This window comes from Grampus griseus (assembly GCF_964374135.1).
Source record: "Grampus griseus genome assembly, chromosome: 1".
Taxonomy (NCBI): domain Eukaryota; kingdom Metazoa; phylum Chordata; class Mammalia; order Artiodactyla; family Delphinidae; genus Grampus; species Grampus griseus.
In genome coordinates, this window is record NC_139017.1 from 168329532 (window position 1) to 168352052 (window position 22521).

The 22521-nt window shown below is 48.6% G+C and overlaps 1 protein-coding gene across 4 annotated transcripts in view; it reads left to right on the forward strand.

Annotated features, from left to right (window-relative positions):
• Window positions 1-22521, forward strand: part of TMCO4 (transmembrane and coiled-coil domains 4) — a 96772-nt gene that overhangs the window by 61930 nt on the left and 12321 nt on the right. For all 4 annotated transcript variants that reach the window (XM_082678788.1, XM_082678786.1, XM_082678789.1 and 1 more), the window contains one exon: window positions 19312-19429. In XM_082678788.1, the coding sequence (XP_082534914.1) occupies window positions 19312-19429 (118 nt within the window). The remainder of the gene's footprint in view (window positions 1-19311; window positions 19430-22521) is intronic.

Sequence of the window (22521 nt, forward strand, 5' to 3'; positions counted from 1 at the left end):
CAGCTCCTGGCCTAGGCTTGACACATACAAGGAACCCAGTACATGTCAGTAGTTGATGCATTAATGAGGGATGTGAAACCCATGAAGTTTGCCGTGAGCGCTGCCTGCAGAGAAGGGTGCTGAGGCCTTTGGGTGATGAAGGGCTCAAGCTGCCTCATCACAGTGGACCCCACCAACTCCGAGACCCCGGCCAGCTGATCGGCGTGTCGCCCAAGCCTCCTGGTGACCCAGGGCCACTCCACTCTCCAACTTCCCGGCAGGCATAATCAGCCAGCATGTTCACGGCCCGTGTAGGACTCCTGCCCACCCAGAACCAAGACAAAACGTGCGCCTGCCAAACGTGATACTTTTGGGCAAGAAATGAACATCGCCAGAATTCCCAGAGATGAACAGTCCGCTTCCGACAATGGTCCATCTGCCAGCCGACAGGATGCATTTGCTTTGGGAGCGACTGATCCTCTGACCAAGAGTATTTTTGGACCCAGCAGGTGGCAAGAGTGGTGGGCAGTGCCTGATGCCAAGAACAGCCACAATCCAAGTGCTCACCAAGAGACTCTGGGCCCCAGATCAGTGGATTGTTCATCTTTCTAGGTATTTACTTTCAAAGTTCTCAGAAATTGAGTAGTTGGAAAGAGAGCTCCATTCAGACTGACTCGTGGTAGCTGAGCCAGGAAATGACCACATGAACCTAGAAGTCAGTTCTGCTTCAGCTATTTAGGCATCGATTCTCCCCCTCATCCCCAAAAGATGTGAAGGGAATTAATAGGTGACATTGCATGTTGTCTCTAGCTGGTGGCCCTGTCCATGCAGTTGGCAAGACATCACGAGACAAGCCAGCTCGCCTGTGCGTGTTCTCACTCATCCAGTGAAAGCTTGCGGGGCCCGCTGCACTCTGGGCACCGGAGCTCATTCATGACATCGGTCCTGGTTCCCCTGTCCCTGCTCCATCTGTAAGCTGGCTCCATTCGATTGCTTCTCCTTGTGTCTTCAGGATGCAAGGGACTGTGACCTGAGTCCAGATCCAGCCCCTGCCAGCTGCTGTCTAGGTGCCCTTAGGCAAATCGCTTCACCTCTGAGCTGCAGGTTGATGCGTCACGTGGGACCCCCTGAGGCCTTTGGGGCTTGCTCTGCACTTAATAACTACTGTTTATTGAACATACTACGTACCAGGCACTCTGCTAAGTGCTTTGCGTATTTTCCCTCCTTTAATGTACAGACAACCCTAAGATGCAGGTATGGGTATTCCTTTTGCTAATGAAGAGGTTGAGTGCAGGGACTGTGTCCGTTTCCTTCTCCCCTGCGTCCCCAGCACCTGGTGTGGGTCTGGCACAGAGAAGAGGTATAATAATGTACGTATGGAGGGCCTGGGACTCAGCTTGAGCCAGTCTGATGGCACAGCTGGCCTTGCGGTATGGTAGATGTGACCACACAGTGCTTGGCGTGTGGTCAACCCCCAGTAAATTAGAGTCCCTCTCTCCCGCTCTCCATCAGTCTATCCAGATGGATTTTCCAAGGCTGTGGCTCTCACTGCCTCTGAGCTCAGTAAAAGACAGTAACATCTTCAGCCTGGCAGCTCCTGGGAGGGAATGGAGCAAAATGTGGGATTCATTTGCTGCTTTTTTTTTTTTGGCTGCTCCGAGGGGTTTGCGGGATACTAGGTCCCCGACCAGGGATCAAACCCGGGCCCCTGGCAGTGAGAGTGCCAAGTTCTAACCGCTGGACTGCCAGGGAACTCCCTCATTTGCTGCTTTAATCTAAACTAACGGGGTCTTTCTGACAGGCCTGTAGCTGCAGACCATGCCAACCCCCTTTGAAAGGCATCTGCATCTTCTTGGTGATGCAGATATCCTTGACCTTAGCCGTCACACCTGCTGAAATGCATTTGCTCGCACATGGAACCTGGGTCGTCTCAGCTGTGTAAAGGCAAGGATTCAGGAGCTTGCTCCGGCCTCTCGGGGGCCCGGCCTCGCTGCTCCACCATAAACCCTCAGGGCTCAGCCACCGGTTGACCCACGTCACGCTCCTCCAGACGGCAGGTTGGCCGTCGACCCTCGTGCCTACTAGATAAATCCACTCAGCTTCCAGGGGCCCCAGGTCTGAGCTGGAAGAGCCTCCAGAAATGGCTTTGTTTAACATCTTCATCTTACAGGCAAGGAGAAGGAGACCGGGAAAACACGTGGTCTAAAGGCAGTGATGACCGGTGTTTGTGTTGGGAGTTTGATGTTGTTATGATAGAGGAACCCAGAAATGCCCAGATCCTAGCCCTGGAAAAGATCCTGTCTCCCCACAGGATTCCCAAGAGTGATGAGCACGTAGACTCTAGCTAAATGTGGCCAGGGTACCTACCACTGACCACCACCTAGGCTGGCACCAGAAACCCCTGGGGAAGAGCTTGGCTGAAGCTGTGCTGGGTCACACCGCAGGCTCAGCCCCCAAAAGCTCCACACCTGATCCAGGGACCTACCTCATCCTGACCGGCGGCAGCATGGAGGAAGGGAGTCAAAGGAGAGAAGGGGACAAAGTGGGCACCATCCCCACCAAACGGGATGGAGACGGGGCCACAGAGAGAATATGTGGGCCTGGTCCTCCTCGAGGGACTCAGCTTGGAGAGGCAGCAGAGCTGTAGTCTGACTTCCCGATGTACAGTGACCTGCCCACAAGTATATCAGTGTCCTTGCACTTGACCAGTCAGACCAGCACCCCCTCTTCCCTTGGGGGCAGTAGTGGGAAGAAGGTGGGCAAAAATGTGCTGGTATAAAAGGAGGAGAGGCTGTGAATTTCACTGCTCCTGCAGCTGAGACCAGACAGAGCCCAGGTCCTTCACTCCAAGGCCAGAGCCTGTGCCCTCCGTCCAGCCATCTCAGGACCATCAGCACGCTCTGGACCTGTTGTGCAGAAGCTCCCCTGGGCTGCTTTATTCCAAGACCTGTCTCCCTAGCCTGCCTTTCCTACCACCTGTCTAGCCATCTATAGACACACTTCTTACTCCTAACTCAAATGTATACGGGGCGTGAGGAGTGGGTTAACCCCTCATTAGGAAAGTCATAGAAAAGTCTGCTAATAATTACCCAGAAAGCCACAATTCCCCACGCCACGGGGGTCAAAAAGGCCTGGTTCAAATCTCAGTTCCACCATTTATGAGCTGTATGACCCTGTGCAAATTATATAAGTTCGTCAAGCCTCCCTCATAGTAAAAATAGATCTAATGACACCCACCCATCAAGATACTTAGGGGCTTCCCTGGTGGCGCAGTGGTTGAGAATCTGCCTGCTAATGCAGGGGACACGGGTTCGAGCCCTGGGCTGGGAGGATCCCACATGCCGCGGAGCAACTAGGCCCATAAGCCACAACTTCTGAGCCTGCGCGTCTGGAGCCTATGCTCCGCAATAAGAGAGGCCGCGATAGTGAGAGGCCCGCGCACCGCGATGAAGAGTGGTACTGTGAGGACAGACAAAATAGCACGTGTAAGGCACCTAACACAGGGCCTGGCTCACAGTAAATGCTTGGTAATTGGCTAAGGTCGTTGCACAGCAGGTGGTTTGCAGTCTTGAAAGCATTAGAACACTGTAAAGGGCACTTAGCACTCAGTGTAATCACAGTTTGATGATCCAGAGACACTTCAAGAACATCACCTTGGGGTCAGTCAGTATGATGGGCCTTGGTTCATTCTTTTATCCCATGGACATCAGAAATTATGGAGTCTTAGACTCAGGGTTCCAACGGACATTTGGAATCATCTGATTCAGACCCCTACACGTACAGGACCCCCTTAACATCATCCATCAGAGGTCTCTACTAGTGTCTGCTTACTTGCTTCCAGGGACGGGAAGCTTAGACTCTGCCCAGGGTAGTTAGGACCTTAAGAACAGATCGATTTAACCTGAGAGTCAGTGGCTTGTGGGCCGTGCACCATCAGGCCCTGCTCAGAGAGTCTGTTAAGGTGGCTCATGTTCATCTATTTCCAGGGAGGCCTCTGGCACCGCAACAGGGCCCCGAGTTCTTCAGTGCCTGCGTGGCCAGCATGTCCTCAGATCTGCTGTTGGCTTTTCAGAAACATGTTTTTATCCATTTTGAACTCAGAGCTGATCAGAGTCCCATTAAGTTCACAAAGACAGTGTTGAGAACTGAATGCTGATTCATTTCAGTCCACCATAATTGTCACTTTCAAGCAGATGGAGCAGATGTCTGTGTTCACTGTCCGAGCTCCTGGGGAAACAGATTATCTGCCAAAGCTTCTCTCCACAGGGAGAGGAAGGGAATTCTTTTTCCTGGCCATGGTGAGCCCTGATGACCCATAAACATGTCCCTTGCGTGAGTCCCAATTGATAGTAACTGAAGAATCCAGACCCTCTGCAGTGAAGGAGCATCCCTCTGGGGCTTGGAGGATTCCAGGAGGGGAAGAAATCATAAGTCTCCTTAATTTACATATTACTGAAGCATCTCAGTTCACAGCATTCTGTAATGGAAACTGTTGGGGTTTGTTTCCTTGTATCTAAGATATCCGTGACCATCGAGCCTGCTTAGCCAATATCACCAAAACGGTTGTCTTTTAGAAAATTGCCAGGCCTGTTTTGCAGGACAGAAGATTAGAACATTCCTGCCTGTGGGTGGTGTGTTCCCTATACTTTGTGTTTTAATGACAGGGTCTGAGTTTGGGGGCCTCCATCCCTGCCACCCCAGCACAGATGTCCCTGTGTGAAATCTGACCTTTCAGGTCTCTATTATGTTCCTCTTTATTCTTTGCGTCTTCCATCTTTGGTTCACTCATTTACTCAGACATCCATTTATTTATTTATGCAAAGCCCATCTCCTGGATTTGCAGAACTTCTCAGGAAATACAGATAAATATAAAACATCAGGACCAAAAAAACACAGATGTGAACAGGAGACATGAGCCAGTTGGGAAGCCCAAATACAGCAGAGTGGACCCTGCAGCCAGGCCTGGCCTTGAATCCCAGCTCCGCCACTTACTAGCTGAGCACATGTACCCAGTCACTGTGCCTCAGTCTCCTTGCCTGTGAAATGGGTCTAGTAATAGCTTCTTCAGAGCTTGATTGAAAAGATTAAGTGGGATAATATATGTAATGCACTTAGCAGAATGCTGGCAAGTAGTAGGCATTCAGTAGCCACTATCTTTGTCCCTGTTACTGTCACTACATATCCTCTTGTTAGTACCCAGTTGCTATTACTGAGCTGTGCCTTCAGCTACTCATTTCCTAGCAATCAAAGCAAAAGCAGAAAGCACTGACTGCCTGTTTCTCACTTCTGTGAGGGGACATGGAGATGCGAGCTCCAGGGGTAACAAGACCTTCCATTTCAACCTGACTCACTCTGTCTGAGTGTTGCACCCTCTCCTTTCAGGAGCTAAGTGCCCAGGTTCAGACTTCATTAGCCGTTAGACTTCAAACAGCTCTGCCTTTGGCTAGCTAGAAAGGTTACAAACCCGGAACCATGAGGATGACGCCATGGCTGGGAATGACCTTTCCGAGGTGCTGCCTAATTGTCAGGAGGGTGGTAGCAGGGGCGTCTGCAGACACTCAGACAGGAGATAACGATGTCTTCAGCTTTGAGCACCTGGGTACTTGGAAGAATGTAAATAGGCAACAGGTCCCCCAAGTTGGAGTCTTATTTGGGGGAGTTTACATTCTGTAATTTAGCAGTTGCTGGAGATTGAGGCTTCCGGGAACTGTTGCCGAACCTGGCTCACAGCTTAGAGCGCAAGGTTTTTATTCTTCCTGCCACATTTCTCTGCAGAAGTTTGATGGAGAACAGCTGCTCATCTTCAAAATGAGAAGCCATCGTTCCAAGATGGGGAGGGGGGAAGGGAGCGGATGTTTATTGAGCACCTACTGTGTGCCAGGTAGGAACAGAATCCACCTTGATCTTTCCAGTCACCTTGAGAGGTGTGAGCATTACTACACCTGGATGCAGGTGTTACATTTTCCATTTTTACGAATGAGGAATCAGATGCCCAGGGAGGTTTTGTGACTTGTCCAAAGGCACACAGCCAGTAGTGAGCAAATCTGGGATTCTAACCCAGATGCGTCTGACTCTAAACCGCTTCCTATTGACCCTTCTTTTCTGCTGCCTCTTATGATAAGCTTGCTACCCTCAAATTGCCTGTAATCTAGGTAAGAGAATGCAATCCAGCCTTAAAAAAAGGTAGATTAACAGTACCACATGCTTCACTGCAAGGGCCTAGACATTGAGCAGTTCAGAAGAGGGAGCCTTCTCCTTCCAGGTGGCAGGGAAGGCTTCAAGGAGGAGGTGGCAGGCCTTGAGGAACAGGTAAGCCTTGAGAAGCTGTGAGGGAGACAGGAGGCCTTAGAGCCAGAGACTGGCAACAGCAAAGATCCAGAGACTGGCAACAGCAAAGATCCAGAGAGAGGAAGTGAACGATATGGGGAGGGCAGGTGACCTGAGCCAAGATGGCTGCTGGGAAGTTGGGAGAAGTAAGCTGGGAGAGATGAACAGGGTCCAGGATTCCAGGGCTCGACTGTTGAGCGGACGCAGGCTCTGACTTGAGTCTTTCATGTCAGCACTTTCTCTTAATGTATTTATCTATCAATCAGCAGACATCTTCTGAGGGCCTGCCAAGTGCCAGGACTTGTGCAGGGCACAGAGGGGTCAGAGATCAGCCAGACCCCATCCCCGCCTGCGGAGAATTCGGGTGGGGAGGGACTCCCTTCAGAGCGTGCTCCCCACTCCATCCCCAGCCATCCTGCCTGCAGCTGCGTAGATCCGCCCATCTGCTGGTCCCGGAGGCCACTCTTCTCTCTCATTCTGCTTCCTGAGGCCAGGATCTCCAGCCCCCGGTTCGGCCCAGCCTTAGATGCCCCTTAAGAGGATTTGTTGAACTGCAGCAAATGAAGCCAGTTGATTGAGTGCCCTTCCTGCCAGGCCCTTCCCATGAAGTGTCTCTTTGATGGTCACAGCCAACCTGGGTAGGCCCTAGGCCTGCCTGACTCCCCCAGCAGGGCTCTCTCCACTGCCCCGTGGGGACCGTGGACTTGTCCCTTTCATTGTACAGCTGAGTGTTTACCCAGCTTGTCCATGCTGCACAGCTAGTAAAAGGCAGGGCCAGGGAAAAAAAAAAAAGGCAGAATCAGATCTAGAGCGGGCTTCTCTCAGGGACCCCGGGGAGCAGCGGGCGCTCTAGGCTGTGGTCAGCCCACCCCTTGGCAGGTGGCCTTCCAGAAAGGTCCTGGAGGAATGCCAGGCCCAGGAGGCGCCTGGAGCATTTGCGGTGGCCACAGCACCACCTTGTGGTCACTCTTGGGGCGTGCACTTCACAAGCCCGGCATGGAGTGGGTTTCCAGCAAGAGCTCGCTGGGGAGTGTCCACCGGCTGCCTTCCACTGAGGGCTTGTGAAGAACTGAGCAGCTGCTCCTGCTTTCTGAGAATTTCCATGTCACCCAGCCACATTCTCCTTGTTTGCATTTATTAGGCATCAAAGATACAAAGTGGTGGGTAGGGGAGCTCCCTGGCGGTCCAGTGGTTAGGATTCGGCAATTTCACTGCCAGGGACCTGGGTACGATCCCTGGTACGGGAACTAAGATCCCACACGCTGCATGTCATGGCCAAAAAAAAGAAAAACCAGATACAAAAAGGAGGAGGAACTAATATTTACCAAGTACCTGCTGTCACAGGTGGTTCCAGACATCATCCCATGGCCCCTTCCCAACAGCCCTGCAAGTTAGCAATTCTTGGGCCAGTTTCCAGATGAGGAAATGGAGAGGCGTGGTCTGGCCCAGCCCAGGCAGTGCAGGGCCCATCACACCCCTGCTCACACGTTATCAGAGCAGAAGTTCTGCCCGCCTAAGTATGGCTGGACCTTCCTGGCAGCCGCTGCCCAAAGTGTGCTGTTATTTCAATGAACTTTTTTATCCCCAGATGAAAGTCAGGAGGAAATGATCTGAAAAAGAATTTCTTATAAGAAAAGAAAGAAAAATCAGATCCCATTAGTGATGTCATCTTTTTTTTAAATGACCAAAAGTATACAAGTTCACGGTCCTGTGGCACTTTTTTTTTTTTTTTAAGATGGAAGGGAACTCAGATGGGTTTGTTTTTGAGAATTCCACAGCATCCCAGACATCACGGGGGGGGCCCCTGCCATGTGGCAGACCTATGTGGAGAAAGTCATTGGCAGAGAAGAGGAAGAGCAATGGGTATCTCCCATTACCCGTCCGGGGACCTGGGCTCAGGCTAAGGAGGTCCGTGGACACACACTCATGCTCACGGGGACATTCAGAGATGCAGGCTGCTGCCAGGTCTGAGCCGCTTAGCGATCCGGGGCTCCACGGGTTGGCAGAGCTATTCATGCAAGGAGATGGCGGAGTTCATGAGAAAGACATTACTACCAGCGACCTTATCAGTGATCTCTGCCCTGACTGTTCCTTACCAGCAGTCACTGTGCCATCTGTTTCAGGAACGGAATAAAGGGTTGTAAAGCTTGGGAGGGGGTAAGAGGAAGCAACCATGGGGAAATCTTATTTTGTACCTGGATCCAGTCACATTAAGTAAATGACCCAGTTGAAACATGACCACCTTTTAAAATAACTGCTGTCAGAAAGCAAACCTGACACTGTAGCCCAGAGAACATCGAAAGTTAAGTGGACTCAGACTTGCTAAACTATAGCCAATGCTGTGGACACCAGGTTGTAACCGCTAGCAGAATGATAATAACCACTGTGGGTTCACAACCAGGTTCCCAACCACAGGCATTATCATACAGGATCATGATTTGTGTTGTTTCTATTTAGCATGGGTGTTCCAATTTAATATTTTTATATCAATTCATAATCTTTACCTAAATGTATTTATTTTGTAAGGAATCATTACCTCAGCTGGAAACCGAGTATTATCATACATGAAAAGAATCATTAAAAAATTAAAACATTAAAAATAAAACAATCATATTAAGATCTAGCATGATGTTGTCACCTGCCAAAGACCCTGAGCCTGAGACCTATCCTTTTTCTTTTAAAGAGGAGATGGTTAACATACAGTGGAGAAATATTATAGCTATATTAGCAATTTCTGGAGTGGCAATAGTTTGAACTAATCAGCCTGAAAATTCTCTCACTACAAATACTCCAGAAATGCTAGATGAACTATAGCAAATACCTCTTTAAATGCTTAGCTGGGCTCCCAAAAAGTAAAGGAAATCACCAGAGGTGAGGAACAAGGAGGGAGCAGAAAACCAGATTAATAAGCATGTTGCCCTGACTAGGGGGAAAAAATATGTCTTCTTGGGGAATTCAGAGACACAGGGCCATGCCTCACTCGGGTTTAGGGTTCACATTTATACCACCTGCGTGATCCAGGAGTTCCCCAAGTCAAAAAATTGACACCAGACTAGTCTGGGGAAAACTAGGTCCTCAATCCAAACTACACAGATTCCCATGTAAGAGCAGCTTTAAAGATGAGCTCGTATTCCAGACTTAAAAAACACATGGGGGGGAAAAAGAACCCATGTGGGAAAGTCACAAACAAACATCAGGATTAGATGCTCAGTCTAATAGAACAGCTTGAAAGAGCTCCCCCTCAAAAAATAAGCAGGTTTACAATTATTAAAGATATAAATTAAAACATTGAAAAATAAGTGGAAAGAGTAAGGCATTGAAAAAAGAACAGGGAGATTTTAAAATAAATCAAATGGAACTTTTAGAAATGAAAATACAGTCATTGAAATTAAAACCTTGGTGGATGGGGACTTCCCTGGTGGCTCAGAGGGTAAGAATCCGCCTGCCAATGCAGGGAACACGGGTTCGAGCCCCGGTCCGGGAAGATCCCACATGCCGCGGAGCGACTAGACCCGTGAGCCATGGCCGCTGAGCCTGCGCGTCCGGAGCCTGTGCTCCACAACGGGAGAGGCCACAACAGTGAGAGGCCCGTGTACCGCAAGAAAAAAAAAAAAAAGAAAAAAAAACCTTCGTGGATGAATTAAACAACAGATTAGACAAATCTAAAGAGAGAAATAATGAACTGGAAGATTGATTTGAAGAAATTACAATGCATCCCAGAGAGATAAAGAGAAGATAGGAAAGGGAAGTTAAGTTCAACATTTGCCTAATACCAACTCCAAAAACAAGAGAGTAGGAGAGAGATACCGTTTATTGGCTGAGAGTTTTCCAGACTTGATTCCTGAGGTTCAAGGAACATGAGTCTTGAGAAGGATAAATATTTTACACCTATGCACATCATAGTGAAGTTGCAGAACTCCAAAGATAAATTATTTAAATGATTACTTTAAAAATGATTTTGTTAAAATGATTCTTACAAAGAAAGTTCAACTAGACTGATGAGACTTCTGAAAACAATAGAAGCCAGAAAAGAAAGAAAAAGAACTGCCCATCTAAAATTCTATATCCAGCTAAACTATCATTCAAAATGGAAGCCAAAAGGTATTTTCAAAGACTGAGCAAGTTTACCTTTAAGAGACCCTTGCTGCAATACCTACTCAAAGATCTACTTCAAAAAACAATGAATATTACTGTGATAACACAGAGAGAATAGCCCTGTTCCCAGAATCCAGGGCCATGCTGGTAAACACTAGCTGCCTTTATCATAATTGACTAAGAGCCTCCAGACCCTGTTCTGCAGCTGTGACCTCTGGCCCTCTGAATCTGGTGTCTGTGCTTGATCTTGAACTTGATCGAGATCAGTACTTGAACACCCCACCTTGATCTTGCCTAAAGGATTCTTTGGCCTACTTTTCCAGTTCTCTAGGTGGATCCTGCCTTCACTCAGGGTCCCCAAACCACATCCCTGAAAACAGCCACTTGGAAACAGCCCGGCTGGGCCACCCCAGCACCCTGGCATCATTCCCACCCAGTGTTCTTCCCACTCCTTCCCCTTCTCACTAAGTGAGAATTCAAAGAAACATTCATCTAGTACTGGTATCATCGGGGATTTTTAACCCTTTGCTTATTGCACGTGACCTATCAGTACTTTGCAGTGTTTTAGATATATTGTGTATTATCTGTGGTAGACTGATTGCAAAAACTGGCCCTACTTCTCCACCCCTCCCTGTACCCACATCCTTTTCACTATGACCCTGAAGCTCTTCCCATCAAGAAGTGGAGTCAGTTTCTTCACCCCTTGAATCTGGGCTGGCCTTGTGACTTGCATTCACTAAAAAAGGTAGAGGAAATGACATCATGTCAGTTTCAAGCCTAGGCCTCAGAAGGCCTTGCACATGGATTCCACCCTCCTAGAACCTTGCCATTGTCTTAAGAACGAGTCAAGACTAGCCCACTGGAGGATGGAGATTACATGGGGTAAAGCCAAGTTATCTTAGCCAGCCCCCAGCCTACCTACCAGCTGGTTGTAGACACATGAGTGAGCCCAGTGGGATCAAGCATGCCTGGATAATCTTAGCAGAACTGCCTAGCCCACTGGTAGGATCATGAGAAATAACAAATGGTTACTTTAAGCCACTGAGTTTGGGGATGACTTGTTACACAACAATAGCTAGCTGATAGAACACATATGACGTTTTATTTATGTATATGCGTATATATAATGAAATTGCTTGTTTTATACTGGCTCACAGCCTACAGTTTACCAGCAGCTGTACTTCCAAGTTATGTCGTCTTAGTCAGTTTGACCTTTCTGATGGGGAATTGAGTTTGGGTGTTAGGGTGTAGGTGGATTGCCATAACTCTCCATCAGAAAACAGAAAGTGTGTCATCTTTCATGTGGACCCCCTTTTCCTTTTTCTTTGCGTTATCTTTTCGCCCACTTGGTTTGGCAGATGTTCCTGAGATTACCAAAGCAGAAGGTCGTGTGCCTTTGGTGTGGTGTCCACATCAGGATATGAATCTTCTAGCAAAGTCTAGCCTGCTAGTGCATCTCTTGGCTCAGCCAAATTGGAACTGTTCATCTTGGCAGGGTGTGTTGTTCTGTTTTTAATATACAATTTTAGAAGATGTCACAGTTATCAAAAGACATATGTTTTAAGTCAAGATTATGTTTCATAGGAAAGGGAAGTAGGACAGGAGAGTAGGAGAGAAAATGTAGGAATAACTGAATTCCACTCTGCCACTTACTCTGTGACCTTGGGCAAGTTACTTAGTGTCTCTGAGGCAAGCTTTTCCCATCATAAAATGGGAATAGTACTGCTTAACTCTTAGGATCATTATGCGAAGTAGATGAAATAATATATGTATAAAGCACTTAGCCTATCCCCAGGTAAGCAGTGATGATGGTGATGATGAAGATAAAGAAAAGAAGGAGGGGGGGTTAAGAAATAGAATACCAGAACTTTGTTTTTAAAAAAAAACAACTTTGCAGCAAGATCTCTCTCTCCAATTTCATTCCCAGCCCCTAAGAAGTTGACCAACATTACTGTCCGTGATGTTTGAAGGACAAAGCCAAGGCAAAAGAGTTTGTCACTAAGCTCAGATACATTTCAACATCCTGACCCTTGAATTCCTAAACTCCCACTTAGCTGAAAACTATTTCTGGGCTGTCACTTAGATACCAGCTGAAATGCAGAACAGACTGTCATTCAGTCAACTGGCTCTTTTCATCTCCATGATAGCAGACATCGCATTTGATGGTATTTCTTTCCCTTCCATGGAATTGCATCTATCAGTTGCTTTGTCCTCAGGCAGACCCGGCTTTAGCCCACCGCTCCCCACACACCTCCAGGAGAGGTCAGGCATATGCAGATTAATTTTGTGGGTCCCGGGATGCTAGTAACAGCCTTACCACTTTGCCAGATGAAAGGGATGGAAATCAAAAGGGAGAGATGAAGGCTTACTCCTTCCATAAAGAATTCATCCCAAATCCTTATAATATATCCAAACGGGCTCCCTTAAACGATTCTTTCCAGTGTGAACCTCATTCCACTGGGGGCGTCGAGGGGTGGGGGACAGTCAAAGCCTCCCTTCATCTCCCTTTATGCCTGGCTCCTGCCCTCTCCCTCTCCCTTTGGCCACGTCTGTGTGTTTATCATGCGGGCGTATGTGTATCTTTGGAATGGATTTCGTTTTGTGTTAGATGCAGTTCATATCATTTACTTCAAGGTCTGTTTTCTGGACTCGCAGTTGGGAGATCATTTCCTCCCTCGTTTCCCACCTCATCACTCACTGCACACATGACCCCCCGCCAGGAGGGAGAAAATCCTTCCTTTTTGCTTCTCAAACTTTGGTCTTTGCAGCCCAGGAGAATCTCATTATTGACAGTGTGATAGGCCTGTGGGAGTTTGTGATGTTGCTTTTCTGGCCGTTTGATGAGATTTCTGTGTAACTCCTAGAGGAGGGTGTTTGGAAAGACCTGGAAAGCGCCGCCTGGGCCTGCCTCACTTTCAGAAAGCCCACTGTATGGAGAGGACAGAATGACAGAGGGGAAGCTGGGACTGGTTGTTCCCAGTGACAGTTGGTCCTCCCTCATTGTACAAAAGGATTCTCTGTGGGACGCTTTGAAAGAGCTGGCCCTACTTGGTACATTTTAAGAATGTTTAGTTTAACAAAAGTTCAGTTTATATATGATTTTCAAGGCCAAGGCTCTAGTGTAAAGGGACTCTTGCCGTTGTGAAGAACAGCCTATTCTCAACTCTTGGGTTTTCTTTTGAAAAGCTAAGACAATCTCCAGACCGCCAGGAGCGCCAGGTGGTAAAAGTGTCATATCAGGAATTGGCGTGAACTGCTGAAGGAGTGATAAGAGCAGCTGACAAGATAGAAACTGATTTATCTAAATTCTGAGTGATAAAAGCAAGTGAGGATGGTTGCACAACCATGTGACTATACTTAATGCTACTGAACCGTACACTGAAAAATGGTTCAGATGGAAAATCTTATGTTAGGTGTATTTCACCAGAGTTTTTTTTTTTTTTAAATTTTGGGAATTCCCTGGCGGTCCAGTGGTTAGGACTCCCAGCTTTCACTGCCGAGGGTGTGGGTTCAATCCCTGGTCAAGGAACTAAGATCCCTCAAGCCGTGTGGCTCGGCCCAAAAAAAAAAAAATTAAAGTAAATGAGGACGTGTTTAACCATTGTTTACAGCTCTTCAGCTGCTTCTCTCTAGAGGCTGTGCTCTGAAGGAGACCGATGCTACTGTCCACTGCTACCAGATGCCTGGCATCACCACTCCCCACAACAAACTCCTAAAATAGTGCCTGCAGTTAGCAGCTGGCTAGAAACAGGCACGGTGACTATAACGGCTGAGCCATCTCCAAAGACAGTGCCTCATGCCCAGCATTTCTACCTAGTTGCCAAATTGATCATCTGCACGGGAATAACAGTGGACACCACGGACCAAGCCGTGTGCCAGACACCGCCCTGAACGTACAACCTCACGCCAGCCCTGGGAAATCAGTATTATTATATTCTCTCCATTTTAAAGATGAGGAAGCTGAGGCTCCAAGTTATTAAATAACTGACTTCAGTTCACGTACAACCGAGATTTGAACACAGATTTCTCTTGTGCCAAAGGTCAAGCCGCTTCCCCTGGACTGGTGATTCCCAGCCTTTTTGAACCTAAGCCCTTTCTAAAGGCAAACACTTCACAGCCCTGCCTATGGCAGTCATCCCACTTTCAGCATCTCCTGGTGGAAAAAGTATGTAATGACCACAAACTACCGGAATCCAGGAATTCTGTGAGTTGCAACAGCATCTGATACAGTCTTAGAATCATGACACCTGCTGTGTGAGACGGGAGACATTTAATTGGACGACAGCAGTTCACAATTGTGTAGTTTCTTAGGCCCTCGAAGTTGCTGGGTCTTTGTCCCCAAAGATGGGGCACCCTGAGCTGTACCATGAATCATCTGAAGAGTCTGGAGACCCTGAGCCTTCTTATTATGTAGGCCAAGCCTAAGGGACTTTTGTTAATACAGGTGATGTCGGTGCTTCTTGGGAGGGTCACCACGAGCCTCTGGGTCACATTGTCGGAAGCCAGCAGAGGAGACTGAGGCAGAGTCAGCTTTGGAAGGACCGGTCATTATTCTTGCCCACTGCAGACTGCAGTCAGTCACAGTAGCCTCTGTTCCCCTGGAGCAGAGCTCTGGAAACCAGCAATTGAAGAGCTGAGAACCCTGGTTAAATACTCTTCCATTTACTTTCAGCCAAGTCAGCTCTCTTCGTTTGCTTTTATCCAGTCTACAGAGATCCTCAACTAGAGCCTCTCGGAAGAAGTTATACCGGGAGGAAAATTTTTAAAATTAAAAAAATAAACTTTTTGCATGTATTCTCAACATGAAGGGTTGCTGAGTCCCACAGCTTGCTTTCATTCATCCCACAAATACTTACTGAGCAGAGCATCTGTGCCAGTTGCTGTTCTAGGCACTGGGGATTCCCTGGCTCAACCCTTGAGGAGCTCACGTGTAGTAGGAGACAGATCATAGGAGAGACTGTGAAAGTAAAATAGGCAGTAAGTCAGATGGTCTCAAGTGCTGTGGAGAAAAATACATCAGAGAAGGGAGATGGGGCACCTGGTAGGGGTGGGAGGTTGCATCTTCCTCCCTTTGGAGGGTGGCAGTTCAACAAAGAGGTGAAGGATCAGGTTGGGGGGTGAGGCTTGTGGATGTTGGAAGGAAGCGTATCAGGAGGAGAGATCAGCAAGGGAAAGGCCTGGCATGTTCTGGAACAGCAAGGCCGGTGTGGCTGGAAGAGAGTGAGCAAGGGGAAAGTGTGGGGAAGGTCACGCAGGGCTTCGAGGGCTGTTGAAATGACTTTAACTCTGACTCCACAAGAGATGGATCCCACAGGAGAGTTTTGAGCACAGGAGTGAAATGATCTGACTTTCCTGCAGTGTCATTTACATATGACACAATCCCCCCATTTGAAGTGTGCAATTCAGTGATTATTAGCGAATGTGCAGAGTTGTACAAACCGTCACCACGACCCAGCTGTAGAACATCTCCAGCACCCCCAAAAGGTACCTCATGCCTATGACTCAAATTTTAAAGGGATCTCTTTGGGTCCTGTGTTAAGAATAAAAAAAAGAGGGACTTCCCTGGCAGTCCAGTGGTTAGGACTCAGTGCTTTCACTGCCGTGGTCCCAGGTTCAATCCCTGGTCAGGAACTAAGATCCCACAAGCCACGGGGTGTGGCCAAAAAAAAAAAAAAAGGAATGAAACTAAGAGGTAAGAGCAAAGACAGTGTGGGAAGGTAATGTTTCTCACCATACGTGAGTGAAAAAAAGGACTGAAAGTGGAGGGATAAAGACAGGACTAATAAAGCTTTTCTTCTGAATTGCCCCAGGGATGGAGCCTCGTTAATGCCAAAGGCATAAGAATGAAAGGCCTCCAACTTCAACAGTAAAAGTACTATATTAATAACATACACAAGACTGTTTAAAACATGAGCAATCCAAGCCCAAAAGCTGAACCTGAACTTGAGTCCTGAACTTGAAGGTGACTGATACACCTTGGATCCCTGACTATTTATAAAACTATGGAACTATATCTTAACACCTTAAAAATTCACAAGAAGAAAAGTTGGTGGTAGCAATATAGGAATACATCCCAACATGTTTCAGCAAACATTCGTGGTCCCTGCAGGAAAAAGACAGTGAGGTCATCTTATGTTCATTATTATTAAAATGTTAAATGCCAGTTTCTTGCGTTGGTCTTGAAAAGCGGGGGTATTCTGCGCTGAACTCATGTCATGATGTGACGGATCATCTGTGCCCATGCAAGGGGACTGCTTGACACTAAAAGTGGTACCTGAGTGAGGATTCTCTGTATTTTACCTGGAAGGCTGAAATCTTCTGGTATTATAAGGTTTTGGACCAAACAGTGAATTTTGACATTTTTTTCTCCAGCATCTACTTCAGCAGCCAGTTTTCCTAACTCAGGTTTCCCCTTCTGGACCGTCTCATTCCGGGAACAGTACAGGATTCTCCCTTGGGTGGGTCTAAAATGATTCTCACCAACTTTCTCTAAGCTAACACCTGTGCATTACCAAGAGCCTGCCACGTGGCTTCTCTCTAGGTATGCAACTTCCTAGAGAGCAAATCATCTTTTAAAACATAAGACAGGCACATCTGACCGTGGCAGCAGTCTGAGGATAAAGGAGAAGAGGTCTAGAAAGGCAGTTTGAAGCCAGGCTTCAGAGATAGGTAAATGTGTTTCCAGCTCGCCACCTACCCTGACTTGGTCTGACTGTGTTCTGGACTGTTTTGTGAGATTCAGCTACTAGTCTCAGCTCAGCAAAAGACACCTACCTTTGTTTGCTTTTCATAACACCTGTCGGATGGCTAGTCACAGGATCCTGACAGTTGCTCAGGGTAACCTGATAGGGAATGCTGCAGTTCCCCTGCCGGCCACAAGGAGGTCCCAGCCCTCCAGGCGTCGGCACCCAGGGCTGCGAAGCTGTCCCAGCTCCTCAGATGGAGAGATTCTGGGGGACAGGGCAGGTGCCCTGAGTGGCTGGCGTCGAGAGAGAGCTGCTAAGCTCAGTCGTTGACCCTGGACCCACAGCCGTTTGGCACCGTGGGAGCAATGATAGCCCACCTGCGATCGCTGTGCTTTGAGTTGTTACCCGTAAACAGCAGAGAGAATGGCCCCAGGCCTCGACAGCTCCCCGTGCCGGGTTCTGGGCCCGGCTGTATTCTCACTACCTGTGTGACCGTGGGCATGCCCCACCACCTCTGAGACTCCGTGTTTCCTCATCTGCCGAGAGAAGGGGTCAGAATCAGAGCTACAGCCTTGCCAACAGCATAAGCACCTGAACTAGCCTTACATCAAACAGTATCTGAGTCATCCTTGCAATTCAACACGAACTACCAGCTTCCTGAAGTTTTCCATCCTTCTGCCAGATTATCCTATCCCTGGAAACAGAGGAGTGAAATCAGAATTCTGTGCCCTGGAATCTTATAACTCAGGGCCAGAGAGGAGCACAGGGGTTCTCAAACTCCTGTTAGCCTGGAACCGTTTACTCAGACAAACTCTGACACAACAGCCCAAGTGAAAAACAGACGCACTCTGGTTAGAAACCGGAGCCCAGAGAGAGGAAGCCACCTGTCCTGTGTCCCTCAGCAAGAGAGAGTGGTGGGACTGGCTGAGCTGTCCCTCCGGGGCCCACTCCCCAGGAATGACACAGATTATGCTACTCCCCAAACTTGGGGGGGCTCAGAACCTGCGGAGAGGCAGGGGCACAGGACAGGGGATGGGGCGGGGAGACACTGACTTCCACTGTGTGTTCACTATGCTGGGGTTTTCCCCACCATGATTTCATCCCCATAAAGACCACCAAGGCAGTACCATAGCCATCTGTAGGCTCAGAGAAGTTAAGTGACTTGTCTCAGAAGTTACTGAGCCGGGATTTGAACCCAGGGCTTTGCAAGTGCAAAGCACATATCCTGGCTGTCCCAGGGGATGGCAATACATTTACTCATTCATTCATTCACACCTTTACTGAGCTCCAATTATAGACTAGGCACTGTCCTATACAGCTGTGACCAAGGCAGCCGGAGCCCCGCCCTCCCTGAACCCAGATATTAGAGGAGGAGACAGACGTAAACAAGTGAGGTGTGACAAGAAGAAAAATAGAGCCGGGTCAAGGGGTGACTGGGGGTGGAGGTGCACGTGCACCCCCAGGGGTCTAGAGCAGTGCTTCTCAAAGTGCGCTCTGCACTCCCATGTGTGAGCTGTTGGTTTCCAGTCTGCAAGATGATCAAAGAAACGCTGCTTTGCTGATCTCTACTTACAAGACAGACAGCCCACGGGCCAGCCCTCATCCACGAGCTGCGCTCAGAGGAGCCCTGGCCTAAAATACTCTGAACCACTAGGTCAGTGCAGCTGCTGCGTGTACTTCGTGTCCCAGGATCCTGAGTCCCCCTCTCCTCTCCACTCCCACCTTCCCGCCAGGCTGTACTGACCCCAGAGGAAGGCTGTGGTGTCTCCTGCCCGGCAAGTGCAATGCGCTAGGGGCCATCAGTCCCTTCTAAAGGGAGACACCCCATCTGAGTCCACGGCCAGTTGCGAGCTTCATGGAGGGGGAAATAGACCTGGGTCCCGATTTGGGCCGTGCCACTTACTGGCCATGTGATCTTGAAAATGTCTTTGGTTTTCCTTAACTGTGAAATGGGGATGATGATGCATTGCAGGAATAGATCGGGCGCTGGAGGGCCTGGAACTCAGTAAATGGAAGCCACCGTACTGTGTGGGCGTGTGTGTGTCTGTGTGCACGACTGTGTTTGCGCAGGTGCCTGAGCATGTGTGTGCATGTCTGCGTGAGTGTGGGTGTGCATATGCACGTGTGTACGTGACATCCATTTCCTCCACCACCATTGGAGAGTCGCTCTCAGGACCCGCTGTGGCCAGGGGTGCTGACAGTCATTTCCGGGGTCTCTCTCCAGATTGCCAAGGGATCATCGAGGACGTTGTCCTGCTGGGCGCGCCCGTGGAGGGAGAAGCCAAGCACTGGGAGCCTTTCCGGAAGGTGGTATCTGGAAGGATCGTCAACGGCTACTGCAGGTCTGTCCAAACCCTGTGCCTGTGAGGAGGTGACAGTGCTTACTGAGCACCTAGTGTGTCCAGGCCCTGTGCCCAGGACACAGATGTTGGAGGCCAGGCCCTTGTCCTGGAGGATCCCAGGGACCGGTAGGACACCAGCCCTACTAGAAGCAAGGCCCGGGCCAGGTGTTCTGACCTGGGCAGCATCTATCCCCATAGGATGATGGGCAGCAGGGACAGATCCTAAGAAAGGTTTCCCTGTGTCGGGCCTGAGCCCAGTTTACAGGATGACACGAGAGGCCAGGCTGGTCACCGTGATCTGGGGGAAGAGGGTGAGTGGGATGAGACTGAAAAACAAAGATTGGGCCGTAAATGGGGGGTCTCTGAACGCCGACTGGGGAGCTCGCGTGTGGGTTATCCGGCAGCGCAGGAAGGGAGTGGGGAACGTCCAGGCTGAGCTTTCAGAGCAGTGTCTTGGGGCAGGGCTGACAGCCATGGGGGAGCCAGCACCCACACCACACGACAGACCCTCCTGCAAGAGAGGGGGGCTGTGAAGACTGACAGCTGTGGGGCTGGAAAGGAGGCATCCCTGGGCTTGGCTGTGAGGAGGACTTGAGAGGTTTCAGCCAAAGCCGTGCCCTGGACTCTGGGGAAGAAGAGAAGATGAAGGCCCCCGCTGAGACCTCAGGAGATTGGCCTGAGAGGATGCCCGGGCCCTTCAGCCTCCAGATGAGGCAAAGGAGGGAGGTGACAGCATAAACACGAGAACAGGGATTTGGAATCGCACAGACCTGGGTCTTAACATCGGCCTCAGTTTCTCCATCAGTGAAGGGGGGATAATAGTAGTGACTCCCCCCAGGGTTACGATGATAGTCCAGCGATTTACAGAGTTGCCCATGGTGGGTGCCTGCTCCGTGAGTGACAGATGGTGTTACCGTTCATCAGCAGCAGCATCGAAGCGCCAACCTCGCACCAGGCACTAGCTGGAACCTCGACAGGGACAAGCCCCCACCTGGCCCTGTGCAACCTCGCACGCAGCAGCGCAAATAGGCAGGAAACAGGCAGCTCTGGGCTTGTCTGCGACACCCAAATCCAGAAGCTCTGAAACCAAAGGCTTTTCCCCAAGTGTGGTGCACACTCATTTAGTGACAGGAGGTGAGACTTGGGGAAATGGCTGACTCACGGGGCTATGAACATGAAGTGTCCAGCAGGGCATCTGGAGATGCAGCGCTGGAACTGAGAGAGATGCAAACTGGAGCGAGGGCCAGTGGGAGGTCAGCTTCGGCTGAAGCCAGAAGGACAGGTGAGATCATTTGAAAGGCAAAGCCTAGAGAAAGAGGAGAGTGCTGGGTTCCTGATTCTAAGGAATATATAGGTCAGGGTGGAAGGAGGGAGAGGCTCCAGCCTGAGGTTAAGGGCAACTCAGAATCATCCCACATACATGCCCAAGACGTCCTGCTGGACGTGGGGCTACAAAGATGAACAAGAGGAGTTCACGTCTAGCAGAAAAGACACATATGGAAACAGACAGTTATTCCAAAAAAACCATGAAAAATGCAATAATGCAGTGATGGGGGAGTGGATATGACAAGTATTAGACTCTTACCACCTGCCACATCCTGTCTCTGTTGTCATTTGCTCCGTTAATCGTGCCCTAAACCCTAAGGGGTTTGTATTATTAAGCCCATCTTACAAGTGAGGAAACTGAGGCCCAGAGAAGTTAAGTCACAAGGCCAGTTAACTTTAATTTTGATCTAAGCCCAGCCATCCCAAGTAGAACCTGCAAGTGAATTGAAGAGATTTGGAAAGTCTTTATCATTTTGATAATTTAGCCCATGTCTTGTTCAGAGCTAAAGATAAAGATCGTCTTTAGCCTTGGATAGAGGGCGTTAACCGGGACACGGGAGTTCAGCCAATCAGTATGGCTTTATCACTCATATTCTAAGCTGAGTTCTTAGAATCAGGATATGGTAGAAAGAACAAAGAAACAAAGACAAAGAGCTCATGCAAATCAATAAGAAAAAAAAAATCTAATAAGAAAAATGGCCAGAGGGACTTCCCTGGGGGTCAAGCGGTTAGGACTCCCGAGCTCCCAATGCAGGGGGCCCAGGTTCAATCCCTGGTCGGGGAGCTAGATCCCACATGCATGCTGCAACTAAGAAGTCTGCATGCCACAACTCAAGATTCCACATGCTGCAACGAAGACCTGGCACAGCCAAAAATAAATAAATAAACAAAAATTAGAAAATGGCCAGGGACTTCCCTGGCAGTCCAGTGGTTAAGATTCCATGTTCCCAGTGCAGGGAGCACCGGTTCGAACCCTGGTCAGGGAACTAAGATCCCACGTGCTTCATGGTGCAGCCTAAAAAATAAAAAGAAAAAAAATGGCCAAAGGATATCTACACATAAACATGGAATAGTCAATAAACTTTTGAAAATTTACTCAACCTCATTATTAGTGAAATAAATGCAAACTAAAATCAGTAAAATACTATTTATCATCTGTTGGATTATCGAACATCTGACACATGAATAACATTCAGTGTTGGTGAAGATGTGGAGAGATGGGCGCTGTCATACCCTGTCGGTGGCAGCTGAATTCAGTGGAGGATAGTTGGCAAAATCTATCCAAATTGTTAATGTGCCAATCTTCTGATCCCGCAGATTCTGACTTCTGGGATCCTGCTGTACTAGATACATGCACAGAGATGGATGCACAAAGGGGATCCTTGCAGCTTCATTTATAATTAAAAATTTAAAACAACCTGAATGACCGCAAAGAGGGGAACAGTTAAGGGGGAAAAAGCAAGTGCGACAATACGTACTGTGATCCCATTTACGAAGGAAAACGTTTCTGCGTGTGCATATATGTATCTGTATGTCTGAAAATGGACAGGCAGGTCCAGAGGGACCATGAGAAACTAATAACAGTGGTCACCCCTGAAGAGTGGACAGGGATTGGAGGTAGGGCTTAAAAGAGACTTTTTTTTAATTGGTATGTAGTTGATTTACAACATTGCGTTAGTTTCAGGTATACAGCAAAGTGATTCAGTTATATATGTGTGTGTGTATATATATATTTATTAATAAAAGAGACTTTAATTTTTTAAGTA